This window comes from Cydia splendana, chromosome 14 (genome assembly GCF_910591565.1).
Source record: "Cydia splendana chromosome 14, ilCydSple1.2, whole genome shotgun sequence".
In the NCBI taxonomy this organism is placed as follows: Eukaryota; Metazoa; Arthropoda; class Insecta; order Lepidoptera; family Tortricidae; genus Cydia; species Cydia splendana.
This window is the reverse complement of record NC_085973.1, coordinates 1,379,496-1,401,872: the sequence shown is the minus strand read 5'-3', so window position 1 is coordinate 1,401,872 and position 22,377 is coordinate 1,379,496. Positions and strand designations below refer to the sequence as shown.

Below are 22,377 nucleotides of genomic sequence, written 5' to 3'. Positions count from 1 at the left end.
GCAAACTTTCTAGATATAGGAGCACCCGGTAGCGAGGCTCCGTCGACTCAAGGAATAAGTCAATGGTTTTCACATTTCACGGTATGCCCAGGGATTTCACGATCTGCCTGATTTTACGATCGGCCGCCGACATATACCTACATTATAAGGATAATAGCTTCTCGATATAATACAACACTATGGTGACTTCATACCTTCGTTGCGTGAGTGGTCCTTCCAGCCGGATAATTCTTCAATCAAATCATGCTTTATAAAAATTGTAAGCGCAGTCTTGTGGTAGCTTTGTGAAGACATAATGGTGTCACGGATGGTGGTACATTGATCGCCTCTCTCTTTCGCACTTACTTCCATATCAATGTGTTAGAAAGTGACGACTATCCTACGATAATACCCGATAAAAGGCGTGTCCGCAGAAGTAAGCTTGTTTACACAATTCAGATAGAACAAAAATACGGAATATTACATTTTTACAAGACAGATCTATTTTAAGGCTTTACATGTATACAAGTTCAAATTAACGATAACAATTGATATTTAAACATTGTGCTCATTACAGTAATGAATAACTAAGTAACTACAAATACCTAGTCCAGGGGTTCCCAATTTTTTTCAATTCGCGGTGCACTTGCAAGTTTAAAATTTCGGCGGCGGCGCCCTAACCTAGCTAGGCTATTCTAAATAGATAGGTAACATGGTGAGAAGGATTGCCTCACGGCGCCCCTCTCTACTGTCTACGGCGCCGAGGCGCACAATTTGGGAACCCCTGATCTAGTCCCATTAGGCATTCTAAAAATGTTATTTTAAGGGCTTTGAAAAAATTACAATAACGGGACTTCGTACATCAGGTATAGTTTGTCAAAGGACTGTCTCATTTCAATCATAGACACGAGAGAATCATAGTTTGTCTTACACTAGAACACCCAAAAGAAAAGGATGAGTATAGTTTTCCTGGTTCTTACTGACTGACAAATTGGTTTGATCAACTATATATAGTTAGTACCTACAATTTCCAGTTGGAATGAGATTGGCCGAAGTATTTCACAGATGGCGCCAGCATAGCTTGCCCTGTCAATCCCTAGAAGTGTCATATTCTTGTAATTTTTTTAGGATTTCTATGCCCTGGTTGCCAGCTCTCTAAGCCAAATCTCATAGGACAATACTAGAGACAGTGGCAAGCTATGATGGCGCCATCTATGCTAACCTGACAGTTGCCAACTCCATTAGAGCTGTTTCAAAATCACAGGATTCCATTGGTTACGCAATTTGAAGCTATACCTACTTCATCATCATCATATCAGCCAGAGGACGTCCACTGCTGGACGCCTCCCCCAAAGAGTGCCACAATGACCGGTCTTGCGCCACCCGCATCCAACGGACTCCCGCGACCTTTACCAGGTCGTCAGTCCACCTTGTGGGGGGTCTACCCACGCTGCGCCTTCCGGTAGGTGGTCGCCACTCGAGAACCTTTCCGCCCCAATGCCCATCGGTTCATCGGTTATACCTACTTACCTAATTCTCCTCCTTTGCGTCTTTCAAGGCTGCGGGCCCGGACGGAATCTTACCGGCACTACTGCAGAAAGGATATAGATACATAAAGGAGAATCTGGTGGAATTATACAGGGCAAGTATAGCCCTAAGCTATATTCCAAGGGTATGGAGAGAGGTAAGGGCGGTCTTCCTGCCTAAACCGGGGAAGAAATCGTACCAAGAGGCGAAATCATTTAGAAGCATAAGTCTGTCGTCGTTTGTACTAAAGGCTTTAGAGAAGGTAATAGATAAGCATATAAGAGAGAAAGTGGAAAGCAGCGGATGCCCCCTACACGGGAATCAGCACGCTTACATGGCAGGAAAATCAACGGAGACAGCCCTACACAACCTAACGGTAAGGGTGGAAAGAGCATTAGACACAAAACAATACGCACTAGGCTGCTTCTTCGACGTAGAGGGGGCCTTTGATAAGGCTACTTTCGACGCCGTAGAAGAAAGCCTGAGGAGAGAGGGCATCCGACCGACAATAGCAAAATGGATAGGAAAAATGCTAAAAGGCAGATCCATAACGGCGGAGCTAGGAGGAGTATCAAAGAAGATCAGTCCAAGAAGAGGCTTCCCACAAGGGGGATGTCTGTCCCCCCTGATGTGGTGCCTACTTCTTGACTCAATGGTGAAGGAGCTCAACAGAGGGGGTATGTATATGCAGGCCTACTCTGATGACGGAGTGCTACTAGTGAGAGGGGCGGTTCTTAGCGTCATAAGAGATATAATGGCAAAAGGCCTCAGACAGGTACTGAGGTGGTGTAGAGAGAGAGGACTGGATCTCAATCCGTCGAAAACAAAGCTAGTGCTATTCACTAATAAGAGAATAAAGGAGATGAGACCCTTAGAGATACAAGGCATAGAAATAGAAATGGTGAACGAGCTGAAATATCTGGGAGTGACTCACAGTACACTCAGATACAAAACTCACATCAAAGAACAGACGGCAAAAGCCATAAGAACACTGTGTCAATGCAAAAGGGCAGTGGGGAAGAATTGGGGACTGAAGCCAGGTATGATCCACTGGATCTACAAGGCGGTGATACTCCCCAGGGTGCTATACGGGGCAGTGATATGGTGGCATAGGGCCCGTATTAAAGAATACCAAAAAGACCTAACCAAAGTACAGAGATTAGCGTGCCTCATGATGACAGGGGCCATGAGAACGACCCCGACACATGCATTGGAGGTAATGCTAGGCCTGAAGCCACTCTGGATAGAGGTAGAGAAAAGAGCCACTGAACAGTGGTATAGAATGAAAGCATGCAAGGAATGGAGAGGAAGCTGTGTGGACAAGAGACACGCGCTGATACAAAAAGAGGCGCTATCAAAATTTGAGATGCTGATGGCCAATAACGACCTTATAAAAAGGCAGGAGATATTTGACAAGAAGTATAGGATACATATAGGAGAGAGAGACAACTGGAAGGTAGAAGTCAGTCACCCGACGACTATCTGTTTTACGGATGGCTCTAGAAGAAGCTCAACGAAACTAGCAGGAGCAGGCATAGTAATCCCTAAACTGGGAGAGAAGGTATCAATACCGTTGGGTAGGTATGCTAGCGTATTTCAAGCAGAGGTATGTGCAATAGCGCGCTGTGCACATATAATTAAAGAGAGTGTGCAGCAAGAAGGCGCTGTTGTAATATATACCGATAGCCAAGCAGCACTGAAGGCACTAAAGAAAACATCGGTTACCTCCTCCCTTGTGAGAGAATGTCGGGAGGAGCTTAACTCGATAGGCAAACGAAGAAACGTCACGGTGGCATGGGTACCAGGACACCAAGGAGTGACGGGTAATGAGAAAGCGGACGAGATGGCAAGGATGGGGGCGGAAACGGATCACATTGGTCCGGAACCGGCTCTACCTATGTCAGCGGACGTCACGAAGGGAGTCATAGAGAAGGTAAAAGAGATGGAAGCACAAAGAGAATGGGAAGAAGAAACTGGATGTAGACAGTCGAAGATGATGATCAAAGGCATAGATCACAGGAGAACCAGGTATCTTCTGAAACTAGGTAAGAGTAGTCTGAGACTTCTGACAGGCATTATTACAGGTCATAATACTCTCAATAGACACCTTAAGATAATGGAGATTAGCAGAGATGCCTCCTGTCCACACTGTGGTAAGGAGGAGACTAGCTTACACCTACTAGCAGAATGTATCATGTATGCGGCACCGCGATATAATACATTCGGCAAAGACACACTAAAAGAGAACGAACTAAAGGACGTCGAACTCAAAGATGTCCTTCTGTTCTGCAGGAAAACAAGAAGATTTGAGGAGAATTAGACCGGGAGATAGTGACACATTTTACTGGGTCATTTGTACCAGTATGGCGGTTCGTCAGGGGTCTAAGCATGTAATGAAGGAAAGAAAATGCTATGACCATAGCGCTGGTACCGGCGGCCCAATCGCGTGGGCGTTAGTCGAACGTGTCGGATAAAATACGAGTGTCGAACGATTTGTACCACAAAAATCCTCGTATTATTCGATAGTCCATAAAAAAGAAGTAGGCGGTAGCGTAATGCCATACTTCTCCGGTGTGACTTACAGCCCGCCATACTGAGGCGAACACGTTAATTAAAAAAAAACAATTCAACCATTTGTACCAAGCTAATTTTTGCACAGGTGATCATCGTCGAACAGCCATTCATGGACATCACCATGCCATACTTTTCGGATGGTTCCAAATGCCCGCCATACCGCCGCAAGGAAGTTAATTTTTTTTTTTTTTGCTAAACGATTTGTACCAGTATTGCATTTAAATTTTTGGAGAGTATTTGATAAAATGTGACCGTTATTATAATTGCCATACTTATAGTAGGGGGAAAAAGTGCTGCCATACTTGAAAAACTTATTTAATCGACACGTTTCAAAAATACGACTATACAATACGTAAAATATTTTTTTACAGCATGGCATCATCATATTCTGTTTGATTGGATACAATTATACCTAAAAATAAATTATTCCGGATTATAACTACGGGGCGGACGACTGTGAGACTTAAGCCAAGACTTAAAAAATAAAAATAAAATTTGACGATTTGTACCAGTATGGCATTTGGATTTTTGGAAATTAGATGATGCAATGTGACCATTATTGTATTTGCCATACTTCTAATAGGGGGAAAAAGGGGCACCATACTTGAAAAAGTTGATATTTCGACGGGTTTTCAAAGTACAAGACATAAAATCATTTGTTACAGTATGGCATCTTTGTATCCGGATCGTTTGGGTAAAATTCTACCTAAAAAAAAATATCCCATATCTACTGTTACCATGGGGCGGAAGATTGTCACACTCAAGCAAGATATGAATTTAAAAAAAATGGAACGAATTGTTACAGTATGGCACATCAAATGTATACGTAACGCCAACATAGCCATGTCAGATAAACGTCATTCCATAGATATGGTTGACAAGTCGTTGACCATTGGCCGCCTTTTTTCGACAGAGGGGAACGCCTGTTAATGACCACTCCGTTGGTTATATTCTCTAAGGACCTGAAGTATTACCAATTCAATACGAACTTTTCTACCTCAAAATAGTTATAATTCAATATTAATTCATGGGACAGCTTTTTAGAAGACTGATTATTTAAAATAAGCATTTAAATATTGTATTTTTAATTAGTAGTAATTTATTTACTTATGTGCATTCTTCCGCCGATAAATATATTTACTATTAATAAAACGTTTCATTTTACTGGCAACACAGTGGTAGATTTGATGTAATTTAATGGTGAATGGAGGTTTACAGCACGATGAGCCGAGATCTCTATGATTCGAGAAATCGTTCGAGCGGTGGTAGCCGTACAATATTATTCAACATAATATATAGTTATAAGCTTATAAGACAAGATTGCCGCCACCTACGTCTTTGAAATTTTGGATTTATATTCGGTAAAACTTAAACTTTCAGGAAAAATTAGTGCCATACTGGTACAAATCGACAAAAATACGAATAAAATCTTACAATAAAAAAAAATATTGTGCACATTTGCCACCTCCTACAGGTATGGCATTATGAGATTTCTATTTATGATCACACAGAAAGTGTTGAAAAAAAAATTCAAGATGGTACAAATCGTTTAGCAATAAAAAAAAAATTAACTCCCTTGCGGCGGTATGGCGGGCATTTGGAACCATCCGAAAAGTATGGCATGGTGATGTCCATGAATGGCTGCTCGACGATGATCACCTGTGCAAAAATTAGCTTGGTACAAATGGTTGAATTGTTTTTTTTTAATTAACGTGTTCGCCTCAGTATGGCGGGCTGTAAGTCACACCGGAGAAGTATGGCATTACGCTACCGCCTACTTCTTTTTTATGGACTATCGAATAATACGAGGATTTTTGTGGTACAAATCGTTCGACACTCGTATTTTATCCGACACGTTCGACTAACGCCCACGCGATTGGGCCGCCGGTACCAGCGCTATGGTCATAGCATTTTCTTTCCTTCATTACATGCTTAGACCCCTGACGAACCGCCATACTGGTACAAATGACCCAGTAAAATGTGTCACTATCTCCCGGTCTAAATGGTGAGGGAATGCCGCCGGGACAGTAACCTGCAGCTCCGACTCCAGGGAATCGGGCTGAATGAACGCGACACGCCATCGACAGCCCGCCTGCTTCCGGCCAGGCGTCCCTACACTACATCTACATCTACCTAATTAAAATTGGATTGGTGTATAGGTATATAAAGTAATAAAATAGGAATAGCCGCAGCAACTCCACAGTGGCACCGCCATTCGTAGTTAGATGATGTTTTCTTTCCCAGCGTACTCCATTGTTTAGGCTGTAGACATGACAAGTTTCGCGTTGAAAGGGTTAAAAATAAAAACACTAAGAAATCCGTTATACTAATATTTAATTTCATATGAAAAAGTCTGTCATCAGTTTGCTGGAAATTAAATTGCTTGAACCTTGAGCTGAGGATCTTCAAATGACATTAAACTACCCGAATGTCGGCATTCCCCATACAGTGGGCACCTTCACCTTCCTTTAACGCAGTAGTGATGAATTGTGTATAGGTGCCAACGAATGGTCATAGGTATTATCAGTGCCAATCATTGGGTAGTTTACCCTTCGTTAAAGTAAAAAAGTTTTCACATATATCTACCTATGTCATAACCACCCGTTCAGTAGTTTTTATTTAACGATTCTTATTTACCACATACTAATGATTAGTTACTTTATAAACGAAGTCTTATACACGCACATGAGGATATAAAGTGTCTACAGACGGCCGCACCGGACCGCGACCTTGGTGCAGTCAAAATATCTCTTTCTCCCTCTCACTTATAGCTGCGTGCTTAAAGGACGTACGGTGGACCACCTTACATTGGTGCGGTCGTCTCTAAACACATTAGTGTATTAACTATATATGATTAAAAATAACTGGCATTTCCCACCTGTCCCCGCACCCCCGCCTCATGTTTGGCGGTGGTCACGTGGGGCGGGGACAAATGGGAATACACCAAATAACTCATTCAACCCGGGCATAATAAACGAAATAAAACTTACTCGTAAGTAAAGTATCGCATTTAGCACACTTGATAGAAAATACATAAAAATATTTAACTATAAGTCTATCGAAATATTCTTAATTAACCACAAATAATGCAAACAATTTTGTGACTGCAAATAGGAAATTCCCTCCATTCAAATCAAGTGTGAAAAATACTGATTTTAATGAAGACCAACAATCAGCCTGACTTTGGATTTGGAATTGCCACCATTGGAAATTGAGTTACCTAAATCTTCTGTGAGGCGTATAGATATTAGCCAAAAGGTTAATAGCGATAATTATTATAGTTATTCTGATATTGCTGATCATACTGTTGATCGTAGTTCGGTCGTCTCATATATTGGTTAGCGTTAGGGGGGACAGGATCAGTCTGTTTCAAGGTCTTCGCCCGAGCGGCGAGCTGCGAGACGAGCTGCGCCGGCGTCATATGAGCGATAGAGATAGGCGCACCGTCCGCTATGCTGCCGCTCGGAGCGAACACCGCTTTAGAACTAATAAGGTCCTGCTCTACCACTTGTGTATGCACTGTTGAACAGATAAACAACGCGTCCACACTGGTGCTTGCGTCGCAGTGCCGCGTCGACGCCCGGATCTCGCAGACGTCGCAGTACGGCTTGCTGGTCTGACACGCCGCATCCTTCATGTCTTTAGGCACCTTTATCTTCTGTCTCCCCACCACCTTCTCCAATCCTAGCGTGTTGATGATACTATTCACTAACTGCTTATTCTGCTGCGCTGTGGCTCGCCCGCTCATCTTCGTGAAGTGGAACTCGACGGCGCCTTGACGTTTCAGCGGAGAACAGTATTTGGGGACGAGGCTCTTCTGCTCCGGACCCACCATGCTGTTGTTCATGACCAGACGGTTCGGCAGCATCAAGTGTGACAACTTGCTCAATGACGAAGTACACCGATTCAACACTGGAAACACAAAACGGTCACTTGCTTCACGACACAGTATACGGTGAAATAACGATTCACTGGTTCCGTAGGAACGTTTGTATTAAGCCGAAATAAACATAAAATATGTAATAATTGCTAATATATAGGTAAATTCTTAAATTTTATTTCACTTAACACTTCATTGAGCCTAATGAAAATAATATAAAATGTTAGCTATAATTATATTTACAGTTTACACCAAGTAAAATATTCATTTTATTATAACGCGCCAAACGGAAAATCCATGGAGCTCCGACACTGCCAAGTTTGAAACAAAAATATTATAGACAAGATGTAAAAAGTGAGGTTTAAAAGTGAAGAACTAAAATACACACCCATTACTCTTTTGTTTGTGTCCATACTGGTGACTGCAACAAAAATAATGCTAATTTCAAAAAATGTTCACAAGAGAAAGTGTAGGTATATTGTAGAAAAAATGCATAAACATAACATAACAAATATGTTCTTATTTCTTACCCTTTGTTGGTGCCAGCTTTAAATAGTCCTCCTGACTAATTTTGCCTTCTGCCACTAACTGAAACATTAAGAACCAATATTCATATGTTCAAAAGACACTTACACACTATGGGACATTATTTACAGTGAATTCATTTGATGAAAACAGAATGAAGTCATTGTAAAAAATGCTAGTAAATATCAAAATAATTACTTGAGCCAGTGCATCAAACGGTTTAGTGACATTCTTAATAGGAGTGGGAAGTGGAGGTTTCTCTGGAAGAGGTACTTGTGTAGGGGCTGGGACCATGGCAGGAGGCGGGACAGGATTCATCATCGGTGGCACCGGGTTCATCATCGGAGGCGGCACCGGATTCATCATTGGAGGTGGCACCGGATTCATCATAGGTGCGGGTACAGGTTGAGGTGCGGGTGCTGAATTTGGAAATGTTACTTGAACACCCGGAGCCGGGGGCTGCCCAGGAGCCAGAAAGTTAAACGGAGGACCAGTATACCCCGGAGGATATTCCTGGGGCATCTGGGGGTATGGGTATCCTGGAATCGACCCAGGATGTACTTGAGAGAATTGTGGGTCAGGAATGTCAAAAAGTGGATAGTCAAGTTTAGGTTCCCTAGGGTAAAGGAAGCTGTCTCTGTCTCGTTCTCTGGATGAAGAGCGTGAGCGCCGGGAGTAGCGGCGCGGCGGCGGCGAGCGCGAGTAGCGCCGGCGGGGGCTGCGGCGGGGGCTGCGGCGCGGGCTGCGGCGCGGGCTGAAGTGCCGGTGCGGCGGGGCGATCCACCGCGGCTTGTAGAACTGGTGTGGTTTCCCGCGGAAAGGTGACCCGCCGCGTCGACCCGGCGACCATCTAGGACTGCGCCGAGGGCTCCGACGGGGGCTCCGGCGTCCAGGGCTGCGGCGTCCTGGACTACGTCGTGCCGGGCTGCGACGCGCTGGGCTCCGGCGGGGACTCCTCCGTTGGTGTTTGACCGGGGACTGATGACGCTCTTTCGATCTCGAACGCTTCTTTTTCTGCGGCGTCTCCTCCGGCGGCGGTTTCGATGCCTTGTTTTCTTCAAAGAAGTCGTCCAACTCCGTCCCGGGCGGCTTCAGCTCGTCCGTAGAGTCCAAACTCTTGGCGAGGAACTCCTTGACCTTGACTTCCTTGTCGCGTTTGATGGCTTCCTTGGTCTTGTTGGGGTCGCGGCGACTGCCCGGTTTAATGTACTCGTCGAGGTCGTCCTTCCTGCGCTGCCGGTCGCTGCCGTGGCGATCCTTGCTGTGTCGGTCGTCAATCAGCTCACGAAGGTCCTTCACGCTGTCCAACGCCTCCGTATCGATGCGCGACATCCGGCGTTTCTTCTCCTTGTCGTCCCAACTGTCGATCACCTGCAGACCCTCCATGAACTCGTCTTTATTGAAATCATCGAAGAAATCGCTGGGAACATCTTCGTCCGAAGCATCTCCTTTCGTTGTTTCCATCTCTATCACTTTAAAATAACTTGTATGATTATTACTAAACCTTACACATTGTATTATACGGCACCTACACGAAGAAACACACCTTTACATTACTTCGAATTAATTTATTAACATAGAAATTGATTTGATTGAGTCAACAAAGCGAATATTTCGAATTGCTGTAAACAAATAAATGTTTTAGGTTATAAATAACAAGAACAGTGATCAACGGCTTGACGTCTACTTGCACTTGCATCCATTTTGCTGCCATTGCCATTATTTCTACTTTTTTTTTATGCCGCTCCACTCCTAAGTTGTCTATGGTTCATATTTGTGTTTTTTTTTTGTAAATTTGCGTAATACCATTGTCAGTTCCATTGTTTTTTTTGCTTTAAATTCAGTTATTTGCACAAAATAGGCAATCCGATAATTAAGGAAATTAATATTTTTCCGAATAAAACTTTTGTGTGTCGGTACTTGACATTGATGATTGACATGACATTTGACACTCATGACAGTTTAAATAAAACGCGGATTACGCGGATGCGTCGTGTTTGCCGGGAAACTTCTACTTGTTTTACTGTCGTTTAATGTTAATCATATGGATTATTAATTAGATCTTCATCATGGAGATAGAATGTACTCAAAAACTTGAGTGTACCCAGGAACTATATAACACGCAAATAGAAAGAACTGACCCCGAACAGGTTAGTATTTAGGCTTGTTTACTAACTATTTAAAAAGGGTTTAGGTGTCGTGCGTCGATTGCTGTCGCTTTTAGAATTGTGACCGTACTAAACCATTACAAAACATTATAGGTAGGATAATCTGGATGACTAGAACCGTCGGTCATATACGTAAAATTCTATGTGTATTTTCGTGAACAAGGTTGTTCATGTACCGACAATGATGACTATGTTTACTTACAAGTATATAGTCTGTGCGCAAAGAGAAGAGTCGTGGACTATAAGGGAACCAATACATTCTAGGTGATTCTATGACTCTTACTGCACAGACTATAGCGGTGCTGTCATCCATTATTTAGATAACAGCTGTTATTTTACAGATTGGCTTCCTGGGAATACAGGGTGCCACATACCCCATAAAAAGAGGTCCCAACAAAATAGGCAGAGACCCACAAGCATGTAGGATTTACCTGAATCTGAATGTAAGTACCAACTTCAGAGTTTGTTTACATTTACAACTCTTCTTAAATGTACATGTATTTTTCCAGTTGTGTATCTACATAAACTGCTGAAATCCTGAATATTCCTATTTGCCTTAACACACATCTATTGATTGATTATTTTAGATGAAACAAAAAGCCAAGTTGACAACTGTTTGCAGGAAACAAAACGCTATTGTCTCTATATCGCTCTTCCATATTAGTGTGATAGAGGCAGATAGCGTTTAGTTAGGTATGGACTTATATATATATATATTTTTTTTTTGCAGTCAATATCCAGGCAACATGCTGTGATAAACGTCTTGAGCTTGAGCGACATCATGCTTATGGATTTAGACTCTTCCAATAAAACTAAAGTACAAGGTGTAAGTATGATTTGCTGTCCAAATAATGGCCTTAAATATGGTCTTTCACTTAAAACATACTGTTTTTTAGTTTTTAGACCTGAATATTCACAATATGATCAGATCAGATAAAATTATGTACAAGTTATAGGAGGCAAAGCAATATGTTACCATACCATAAGTTATCCATATTAAATTGTACATAACATTATACATGATATTTGGATATAACGTATTGCTTATTATTGTTTGAAATAATATTAGTTAAAGTTGGTCAAGCAGATCTTGTCAGTAGAAAAAGGCGGCAACCATCTATATACGATTTTTTTTAAATGATTACTTACTTCATCTTACTGTTTAGGCAATTTGTGAAAATTAACAATAGTACCCAATCTGTAGTGACTAATTTGCAATAAACATTACTAGGTAGGTACTTACATAGGTTAGGTGTTCATGCGATAGGTGGTATGCTGGTAGGTTAAAGTAGTAGGTGGCATACTTGGCATAGTCAATTGTTAAGTCAATAGATAATAGTTTTTATCGAGTGCTTTATTTTATTTATTCTTTGTCACTTATTCCCTTTTTTTAGAAAACCTTGCAGCCATACATACCTTACCCGCTCAAAAACGGCGACATGGTCCAGTTTGGCGCCATATTCGGTATGTTCAGGTTGCTCGAGGAGGACAATGACTTGCCGATGACACAGGCTATAGATCTGCCTTGTACTCCTGCCCCGGTGCCTAAACAAATGTCTAGGCTTGGGGCTCCAGTTTTGGTGCCAGAGTCGCCTGAAGTCAGTGACATGGTGAGACATTTTATTTCCTATTTGATTTTGAGTTGACTCTCACTGCTGGGCAAAGGCTTGACCTTAACACCCGATTCACTAATTGATACAAATCTCAAATTGTGTACAATGGCCAATCACTTGACAAAGCCTAAAACAAGGGCTAGTGCTTCTCTGGGTTGATCAGCATAGTTTTTAGGGTTCCGTACCCAAAGGGTAAAACGGGACCCTATTACTCCGTCTGTCCGTCCGTCTGTCACCAGGCTGTATCTCGTGATCTGTGATAGCTAGACGGCTGAAATTTTCACAGATGATGTATTTCTGTTGCCGCTATAACAACAAATACTAAAAACAGAATAAAATAAAGATTTAAGTGGGGCTCCCATACAACAAACGTGATTTTTGACCGAAGTTAAGCAACGTCGGGCGGGGTCAGTACTTGGATGGGTGACCGTTTTTATAGATAATGGTATGGAACCCTACGTGTGCAAGTCCGACTCGCACTTGGCCGGTTTTTATAAAACGCTGAAAAAGCGCTATATGTTCATGTATATGGAGGGTTTGCGATGATTTTTTATAAAATAAGTTCCGCTTTTCTTGTTTTCAGGATGAATCCTTTATAATGCCATCACAACCTAAAAAATCGTCAGAATTCAAGAGCCCCATGAACAAATTTATAAAACCTTCCACCAAAACTATTGCTATACAACCAATGGGCAGCAAAACTATAGACAATGCTTACTGGGCCTCAGCTAAGAAATCAGACTCATTTAATTTCCAATTAGATGATTCTGGAAGTTCTTTCAATGACTCATCTGTGTCAAACAAATCTAATAAAATTGTTGAAGAAAGCAATGATAATATCCATGAAATGGAAACCCAGCCGCCTTTTAAAGCTAATGATAGTACAGATTCTATTTATACTGCTAATACGCAAGTAGCTTCGCCTTCTGTACATTGTATGGAAACGCAGCCACCTGTCTTAGATATTTATATGCAAGACACGCAGCAAGCGCCTGACATTCACGCTCTGGACACACAGAATGTACCTGACACTATACATAATTGTGACACACAAGCTCCAATCACAGATAAATTACCTGAAGTACGCAAATTAGATGACCAAAAGGATTTACAAATTGATCTATTCTCGGCAAATAAAGAAAATGAGAATAGTTTGGACAATATATTTAATGCAGAAACGCAAGCTTTTGTTGCAGAAAAGGAACCAGTTTTGGTTGAACCAAAGAAATCGGAGAATATTAATAAAAGTGTTGAAGGATCATTTAAAATTAAGGATGACTCTGATGAAGAAATTGCGTTTGAAGAATTGAATACACAATCATTCCATGACGATTTTGAGTCGCAGCCGATTATACCGGCTGGCAAAGTTTCCCCACCGATAGAGAAGATAGAAAGGATAGAAGTAAGCTTGAATAAAATCAGACGAGAGTCTGGCAGTTCAACTGATTGTGAAGATATGGATATCTTACCAAATGAAAAATTATCAACTGATATTGATATGTTACCAACCCAAAAGATTATAGTTGATTCGAAAACTGAGAAAATAGATAGTGATATTGATGTTCTGCCAACTCAAAAAATTGTTGAGGATATAGAGATGCTGCCTACTCAAAAAAATGTGAATAATGATGATGATGACCTGACCGATTGTGAAGATGATGATGAAATAGTCAAAAATGACGCCAAAGTAGCAAACGCTGGCGCGAGCCCGGAAATAAATTTTGAAGATATGGCGACACAAATTATTGGGGATGACGTAATAGAAGCTGAGATAAATAAAACTATAGACCAAACTGATGGCCCCAGTAAAGAAATCAGTTTTGAAGAGTTGCCCACACAAATAATTACAGATGACTCTAAAGAAGAAAATTTCGAAGAATTGCCAACTCAAATTTTAACTGATGAAGGAGAAATTGATAAACCAAATGAAGATGTTTATTCTGAAGAAATGATAACTCCTTTTAAAGTTCCTTTCCGAACTCCTTTAAAAGCTAAGAAAACTCCCACGAAAGCGTCAACTCCAAAAGTTGTAATAAATGTTGATGATGATGACGATCCCAACTATTATGCAGCCACGCAAGATTTATTTAATGATCTCTGTACTCAAAAAGAACCATCACCAGATTCTATTAAACCAAATTCATCAAACCAGAAAGAGAAAGGTGACGATGAATTAGTGCCATGTTCTGTAGAAGGTTACGAAATGGGTGATAGATTTAGGCACATAGAAAGTGAGATGTCGCCACTCAAAAAATCTGAGAGTGGAGGTAGTGATTCTAAACTTAATAAAATTACGAATGAAAAATCAACTTCAAATGCTGTACTTAAAACACCCCAAACTCTTAAAATAATGAATATTGATCTTCCGGATAGCCAAGAAATAAAAACTAGTGTAACTTTAAAACATAATTCTATTACAGAATCTTCCAGTGACACGGAAACGGACGAGGTTTCTGATCAGGACTCGGGAGTCACCCACATTAAGAAGCGGAAACCAAAAGTACAAGCCAAACGAGATCTCCCTAAAAAGCTCGAAGAACTCCCTTCTAGAGTTATCACGCGTGTTCGTAAACCTACTCTCAAAGTACGGGAATCTCTCAAGATGGCTGATAGTGATGATAATATTGATGCAGATATTGTGAGCGAAAATATATCACGTTTAAAAAGCAAAACTGACAAAAAGAAAGGGAAAGAAGGTGAGCAATCTAAAAGTTTATTAGATGAGCCCACAAAAAGGCCTCATTCACGGAATGAAAATAAGAAAAAGGACAAACCAACTGAAGAGTCTGCAAGTGACAGTAAGGGTAGAAGTAGTCGATCTAAAACAAAGAAATCTGAGGAAACTAAATCAAAAACTGACGATCATAAAGACTCTGATGATAAAAAAGTTAGAAGTACTCGAAGTACAAGAAATAAAAAAGATAACAGTAAAGACGAGAAATCAAAGGGTAAAGAACAGAAGACCAAAGAGGAAAAGAAATCCAAATCAGGAAGTGAATCTAATTCAAGAAAAGATTCTCATTCTAGGAGTAATTCTAAATCTAGAAGCGATTCTAAAAACCGAAGCGGCTCTAAAACCAGAAGTGATTCTAAAAACAGAAGCGATTCAAAAACTAGAAGTGATTCAAAAACTAGAAGTAGTAGAAACACTAAAGAAAACAAAAAAGACACATCAAAGTCCAAAGACAAAACCCCAGAAGAAGAGGTACGAAGAAGCTCACGACAAAAATCAAATAAAGAAACACCCAAACATGAAAACAGTACTGTATACTTATCCTCAGAGTCCAGTACAGAGTCACCGAAGAATTTGAAAAGGCCAGCGACGAATGAGTTGGAAGTGCCAAGTCCTAAAAGAACAAGATCTTTGCCTAATTCTAAGAGCGCATGCGCGGCCAGTACATCGGTACAGGGTGCTCCTGTTAGGGCTGAAACGCAATATGTTTTGTTCACGGCGTTTTCTAATGATGATGTGAGGAGTAAACTCGAGAAATTAGGTAAGTGAATAAATTAGCGCTGTATCTCCTAAAAAATAATCAAATTCTCGTTCCCTTTTAATACCTCAAGCACTGAATAGCCAATCACATTAGGAATTAGGACATGAAACAATCATCATCATATTTTTTTATTTATTATTTCATTGCATGATTTGAGAAAAGCACTATACCGTCTATACCTCGGCGTGAAAAGGGGTTGTCGGCCTCATAACTATATGTCTATGTGTAATCCGCCGGCAACCTCTTACTTCCCGGCCACTGTAGTAATGTACTATTCCAAATTTCAGGAGCAGTAATAGTAACAGACGTAATGTCCTGCACAGTACTAGTGACGCTTCAAATAAAACGCACGTTCAAGTTGCTCTGCGCCGTTGGTCTCGGGCGGCCCATCGTCGGCCCAGAGTGGGTGCAGGCCTGCGCTGACACCAATACTGTCGTTGGTAAGTTATATTCAAATATTTCAAATATACCTACTGGGGAAAAATAAAATATAGCGAGTAGGCGGACAAAGCATCATTTGCGGTGCATCATTTGGTTTAGTGAGATTTTCATTCGATATTGCCGGCCTAAGGCCGGCCGGCATGTTGTGATAGAAGCTTGCGTTGCAACATACCTATTGCGGGAGTTTTACTCAAATGCGCCGGCAATGAATTTTCATACAATATTGCTGGCTTAGGATGGTGAAAGTGGATCTCTAATTAGCCACATATCGGTTATTTTTAGGTTGTTATTAGTTTTAATGTCATATTTCCGCGAAATTCTTTTTTTATCTAATATAATCGCTACATTATACATCGCTTTGAATAGACTGCTAGATTTTTTTAATAACCCTAATGACTTCGTTATCCTCAGCTGTTCAAATGATTACCTATCTTTATAAATTAATCCTTCTTTCTTTCCAGACCCATGGCTGTACCTAATAAAGGACTCGCAAGCAGAGAGACGGTTCCAGTTCAGTCTAGAAAAGACCCTCAAAGGCAGAAGGAACTTCCTCGAGGGATACCACGTTTCGTCCACGCCCAGTGTGATGCCGACTGCTCAGGAGATGAAACGTGAGTACTATCGCCCACGCTGTTAACTGTACATCGGTGGACCTTATGCCTTTTATAATAAGGTCCACCGATGTACAGTTAGGAGTGCTGCCGTTTGTATTATCAACATGAAATTAAGCTAGTACTTAACAGTTTAATAGTTTTACTGGACTGTAACACGTAATTATACTTACACTATGAGAATGTATGTAAGGTTCCTTTATATTACAACTAGCGACCCACCCCGGCTTCGCACGGGACACTAAAACACGGAAAAACGGGAAAACTAGGGAATGCAATCTCGCACCAAGATTGGCGATTCGAGATCTCGCTCGAAAAATCTGAATCGAGATAGGGTGTTTCGAGATCTCGACCGTCACTCTTTCAAGATCGAGATTAATCTCGACGAGATCGAGATTTGACAAAGTAATTAAAAATGTGTTATTTTGAGCAAAAATCTCTAAGAATTCCGTATAAACTACTTATTTAGAGTACGTACGTCATGTTTTATTTTGAAGATCAGCAAATTAACCAATATTTAATAACAAAACTACTTTTATAAATAAAATAATTTTATCGTCAGCTAAAGCCGGCGCATACAATAGCACTGCCTGAACAACATGAACCTAAGGTCAAAAAGATTACTCAAAACAAAGTAATTCACACGGATCAATCTTTCAATCTCGTTCGAGATCTCGAAAATATTCATCAAGATCTCGACCGAGATTGCTAAAATTGAGATTTCCTGTCAACGAGATTGAATCTCGAATATTCGTGCGAGATCTTGAAATTGTGAGATCGAGATTGCATTCCCTACACCTACACAAAACCTTAATAAATCACACGCCTAAACCTTCCTCAAGAATCACTCTATTGATAGGCGAAAACCGCCTGAAAATCCGTTTAGTGGTTTTCGAGTTTATCGCGAACATACATACACACAATCAGATAGGTCTTATCTCTGGGAAAACTTGCATAGGGTTTGCAATCCGGATCCGAGATGTATTAAATTATCCGGATCCACGGATCTTCCCATACATTTCGTTGTGCAAACCCTAAACGTGCATTTTTGAGTTTTATATGTTTTGTGAGCAAAGCTCGGTCTCCCAGATATTTTTTCGTTGTTCAGTGATCGTGGAATGCTCCGGCGGCGTGTGGCAACCCTCGGGGCCGAGCTGGGTGTGCGTGACGTCATCGGCCGACAAGGGGATGTGGGCCGCGCTGCGCCGGCGCGGCGCCACGCTCGTGTCCACCGAGTTCATCCTCGGCGGCGTGCTGCGCCAGCGACCCGATATCGAGGACACCGCTTTTGGGTGAATATAGACTATATTCATAAGACTTTACGGGCCTGATTTAGTTAAATTATGGTTTATCCTTTTCTTACAAATACATAAATCAAAATGACAGAGATAAAGACAAACGATTCATAGCTAATTCAGGCCAGGAACGCGTTTATGAATAACACCATATCAGTCGCATTGACACTACTCTTTAATCTTTATGCCCCTCTGATCCCTCTGTAAACAGGCCGAACCAAATTTGAAGGCACCTGCAGACCCCACGCGTATTCTAAAACTTGGCACCGTTTAGTGTGTTCGGTCCCGTCTGAAAATATCGCTCCGGACAAAGTACCATAAGTATGGGCAATAAGTTCGTGTATACATATTTTTGCCACTTTGTTCGTATCGATATTTTTAGATGCGACAGTATAGTCGATCTTAGATGTATCGGAGCGGCCTCCCGGAGTAGGTATACAAATATTTAGCAGCATTTTATTTTTTTATATGCTGTATTTTTATATTTTTTAGAGACGTCAAAGTGCATGTATAGCACCTTCGCCGCTTCGAAATATCTTATGGCGACCATGTGAACACCCATTTTTTATATTTATAGCAGTTATATTAACAATTTTTTTTCAGTTACTATTTGCCAACGCAATATCTCCTAATCACACTTGAAGAATAGTTTTATTGGCTTCAAAGAGCAAGTCGCTATTTCTTGCATGCCACATCAGCATCACAAACATTTTTGAAAGAGAATTTACTTTGTTCATTCATTTTCTTTGTTTTTATTCTTTGATATCCATTTGCATGATATGCATATAATCATATATGTATATCTAACACAAAATCAGGGAGAAGAGTTATTTTAAAATTCCACAGTGATAAGAAACATTTTAGAAATAATACATATATATATTAAAAAAAAATTTAAGCTATGTTTTTGTTTTTAGTTCAGCCTTGAATATCTCTAAATATTCTCTAGTGATGGTTGATGTTTCTTTTACGTATATATTCATATATTGGGGTATTGTAAGTACCTATATTGGGTATATTTTGCTTATTATTATATTCGATACTATTATAGTGATACCTTCCGATTTTAACTGTTATTTTACAATTGTGCATTTCAATAAGTTGTTTAAAATGAAAGATCATTGAATTTAGTGTTAGGCATGTAGCGTTTCGAAATTATTCACTTCAATCACTATCCATTTGGTCGCTAAGTCAAAGAAAAGGTTGATACCAAACCAGAAAAGCTGTCTCGTAAGTTTTATTTGCTTCGTAATTCGTTTATGAAAGAAGTAGATATTAACATCTAATATCAATTTTAAAACGAATGTCTTAATTTCGGAATCAACGTGTATACTGTATTTGTTAGTTATATTTTAATTTTCTTTGCTGTTTCTTTAAACTGTGTAAGGGTCTCTCCAGATATATCGACGCGCATTCAGCGTCGACATAATTGGGTACTTTCCTCTACTTAAAATAAATTATTTCACACCGGGCACGAAATAAAGCACCAGATCATTATTAGAAAAACATAGATAGCAGTTATTTTTAAACACAATTTCTATTTAATAAAACGGATGGAAGTATAAAAAGTAGGTGAGTTGACTGTGACGTCACTACACACGATTTTATATAAATTCCATATTAGGAAATCGTTTTGACAGTTCTAATAAAGAAGCTGATTTGACTAGTAGGAAAGTAGCCAATTATGTGGGGGGACCCTAAACTGCCATTGTACAAATACAAACTAGCTTTAATAGTTGTTAAAGGAGATTGTCATTGTCACCTTAGGTTCCATAATTATAAAAGCACTTAGATTACATTACAGTGTGTAAATATTAGTTTTAATTACTTATCTACATTCAAGTTACGGCTCTCTATTGTTTCCCAAATAGTTTTAAGTCATAATATATTGTTTGTCCGAATTTTCGTTAGTCATAAACACACATCGGTAACTCGTGGCATTGAGGTAGCACTTAAAAGATTAGTTTAATTAATTTCCTTTTTTTAGTGGTTTCTTGTTCTCGACTCGTATAGGAAGAACATTGTCACATCACTAGTCTGTGCCTGCTACCTAAATGCCACGAGTTACCGATGTGTGCTCATCACTAATCTTTTAAGTGCTACCTAAATGCCACGAGTTACCGATGTGTAGTCATAAATGTCATAATTGGTTTTCTCAGAAACGCGTAACTTTCCAGGATTGCCATAAAACAAACCTAACCTAACCTATCTATAGAATAACCTTACGAAAACCCTGAAAAGTTAACGGTTTCAGTTTTATGACTAACGATAGTATGACAAACAATACATTATGACTTAAAACGTTATGGGAAACAAAGGGACCCCTCAAGTTACTCGTTGTAACATGTTGATTATTAAATATGTTTGAACTAAGTTTGCTTTATTATTGTAGTTTTTAGTAACTTAAAAACAAATTAAATAAATTCATAGTTCAGTATAAATAAAATAATGATAATGGTAGTTTACCTACACAATAGAAAAGAAACATAAATAAGATAATTTACAAATAATAAAATAATTTTAAATATCAAAATAAGGTATCGTCTTGGGTCGTCCCATTCGTTTTTCGTCAAGTTCTTAAATTAGTCCTATTCTGTTTTCGTCACCCATTCTACATTCGTCACAATCGTCGGTGGCTTTCAATGTAGAATGCGTGACGAAAGCAGAATAGGACTAATTTAAGAACTTGACGAAAAACGAATGGGACGACCCAAGACGATACCAAAAATAAAGAAATCTGTTTAACACAAAGTTTTATGGCATAGTCATCGTTTATTGCTAACCCATTTAGGGTTAAATTGGTTGTCGAATCAAAAGAAAATCCTAAGGGACATTTTATTTAAAGTACAATACACTTTTTTGCATATCTGAGAATTCTTATGGTATTTCCAATCAGAATCGCACTTTCGATCCTAATAGGGTAAAAAGTATCCCATTTCTTTCGTTCCTTCCATTGGGCATTTCTATTTAAAGTTGTACTAAATTTTTTTGTGTTTTGTACCCTCAACTTGCATTATAGATTTTGGAATTTTTATTCCTCTCAGAATCACGAGCTCTTTCGACCCTAATACGAGAAAAAAAGTGTCCCCAAAATTTCATAAATTTTTTGTTGTCCATTTTGTTAGGTACGGTCATAGAGGTTGTATTGAAAACCGTAACCAAACGGATCAAAAATTATGGGGACACTTTTTTTCTCAGTAAAATTGGAAAAAGCTTGTGATTCTGAGTAGAAATAATATAAAAAATCACAATTTTAACACAAAAATTTTTGGTACAACCTTAAATAGAAATGCCCCATTCCATTACCGTATCAAATTCGAAGCACGGATTTATCTTAGACTTTCCATGATATGATATACAAACAATGGTTATGTGTTTATGGCTATAATGACTTCAATTAGTCCGAGAGCTGGTAGACATTTAAGGATAGGTATTTGAAGCTGATGAAAATTTGTCCTATACTTGTCCTACCATACCTAAACTTACTAACTGCAAACCTGGGTGGAGGTGGCGGGGTAATCAACCTTTATTAAATATTTAAAGGGAGTCTTTGCACAATTTTTCAAGTTTCCTGAAAATTTAATTTTTTGGCAAATATGTTTTCGCGCGTGGCAACCAAATGATCTGGCTTTATTTTTATTACAGACTGCCTAAAAACATTTTTTTGTAAAAAATATGTCTTTAAACATATATTTAAGGGTTGAATTAGCCTCGTTACCGGCAGCAGGTCTGCAGTTCTGAGTTAGGGTACGGTAGGCGAAGTATGAGACCAATGTACAGCTTGCCTCAAATACCTACCCTAAAATGTCTACCAGCTCTTCTACTAAATCTCGTAAGTCATACTATCATTGTCATCACTAGAAAGCCTACGGCAAGTGCAGCCAAGAAGAAGGAACCTTCTGGAGACCTTATATCCACTACAGCAGCCAAGAAGCCGGCGGGGGACTTCGTATGCCCGGAGTGCGGCCGACGATGCCTGTCTAGGATAGGGCTCGCCTCACACGCCAGATCACACACGAAAACCTAAGTACCTTTTGATCACAATTTTATGTAACACGCAATAATAAACTGTATTAGAATGTGTTAAGGTTTACATTCTGTCTAGGATAAGTCTCGCCTCACACACCAGATCACACACGAAAACCTAAGTACCTTTTGATCACAATTTTATGTAACACGCAATAATAAACTGTATTAGAATGTGTTAAGGTTTATATTATGGCGTAACTTTTGTCGGCTATGGCCGACTGTGGCGGTCAGAGGGTTAAGA

At 39.9% G+C, this 22,377-nt stretch overlaps 2 protein-coding genes across 6 annotated transcripts; one reads left to right on the top strand and one right to left on the bottom strand.

The window, feature by feature from the left end:
• Nucleotides 1-6,437: 6,437 nt before the first annotated feature.
• On the bottom strand, nt 6,438-10,172 carry LOC134797045 (serine/arginine repetitive matrix protein 2-like). The gene is made up of 4 exons (XM_063769263.1): nt 8,684-10,172; nt 8,491-8,548; nt 8,349-8,381; nt 6,438-7,992 (listed from the first exon to the last, which is right to left on the bottom strand). The coding sequence occupies exons 1-4, from the start codon at nt 9,947-9,949 to the stop codon at nt 7,340-7,342; spliced, it is 2,010 nt and encodes a 669-aa protein (XP_063625333.1). The 5' UTR covers nt 9,950-10,172; the 3' UTR covers nt 6,438-7,339.
• A 280-nt stretch (nt 10,173-10,452) lies between these two features.
• On the top strand, nt 10,453-22,184 carry LOC134797022 (remodeling and spacing factor 1-like). 5 transcript variants are annotated; one of them, XM_063769224.1, is made up of 10 exons: nt 10,453-10,635; nt 10,995-11,096; nt 11,384-11,479; nt 12,048-12,263; nt 12,850-14,428; nt 14,687-15,760; nt 16,048-16,200; nt 16,663-16,812; nt 17,921-18,104; nt 21,969-22,184. In XM_063769224.1, exons 1-10 carry the CDS (start codon nt 10,555-10,557, stop codon nt 22,132-22,134), a joined length of 3,801 nt encoding a protein of 1,266 aa, XP_063625294.1. In that variant the 5' UTR covers nt 10,453-10,554; the 3' UTR covers nt 22,135-22,184. The 5 variants fall into 5 exon arrangements, with proteins under 5 accessions (XP_063625294.1, XP_063625292.1, XP_063625290.1 ...); XM_063769222.1 differs by having other exon boundaries at nt 12,850-14,533; nt 21,969-22,183; XM_063769220.1 differs by having other exon boundaries at nt 12,850-13,827; nt 13,864-15,760; nt 21,969-22,180.
• Nucleotides 22,185-22,377: the final 193 nt, after the last annotated feature.

Bases quoted from the DNA above. Each gene is read 5' to 3' on its own strand.
- LOC134797045 (XM_063769263.1), bottom strand. From the start codon at position 9,949: ATGGAAACAACGAAAGGAGATGCTTCGGACGAAGATGTTCCCAGCGAT. The intron at 8,382-8,490 runs GTAAGAAATAAG...TTTTTGTTGCAG, and splicing joins AAAGCTGGCACCAACAAAGG to TCACCAGTATGGACACAAAC. The intron at 7,993-8,348 runs GTGTGTATTTTA...TTGTGTTTCCAG, and splicing joins CACAAACAAAAGAGTAATGG to TGTTGAATCGGTGTACTTCG.
- LOC134797022 (XM_063769219.1), top strand. From the start codon at position 10,555: ATGGAGATAGAATGTACTCAAAAACTTGAGTGTACCCAGGAACTATAT. The intron at 12,264-12,849 runs GTGAGACATTTT...TCTTGTTTTCAG, and splicing joins CGCCTGAAGTCAGTGACATG to GATGAATCCTTTATAATGCC. The intron at 16,813-17,920 runs GTGAGTACTATC...TTCGTTGTTCAG, and splicing joins GACTGCTCAGGAGATGAAAC to TGATCGTGGAATGCTCCGGC.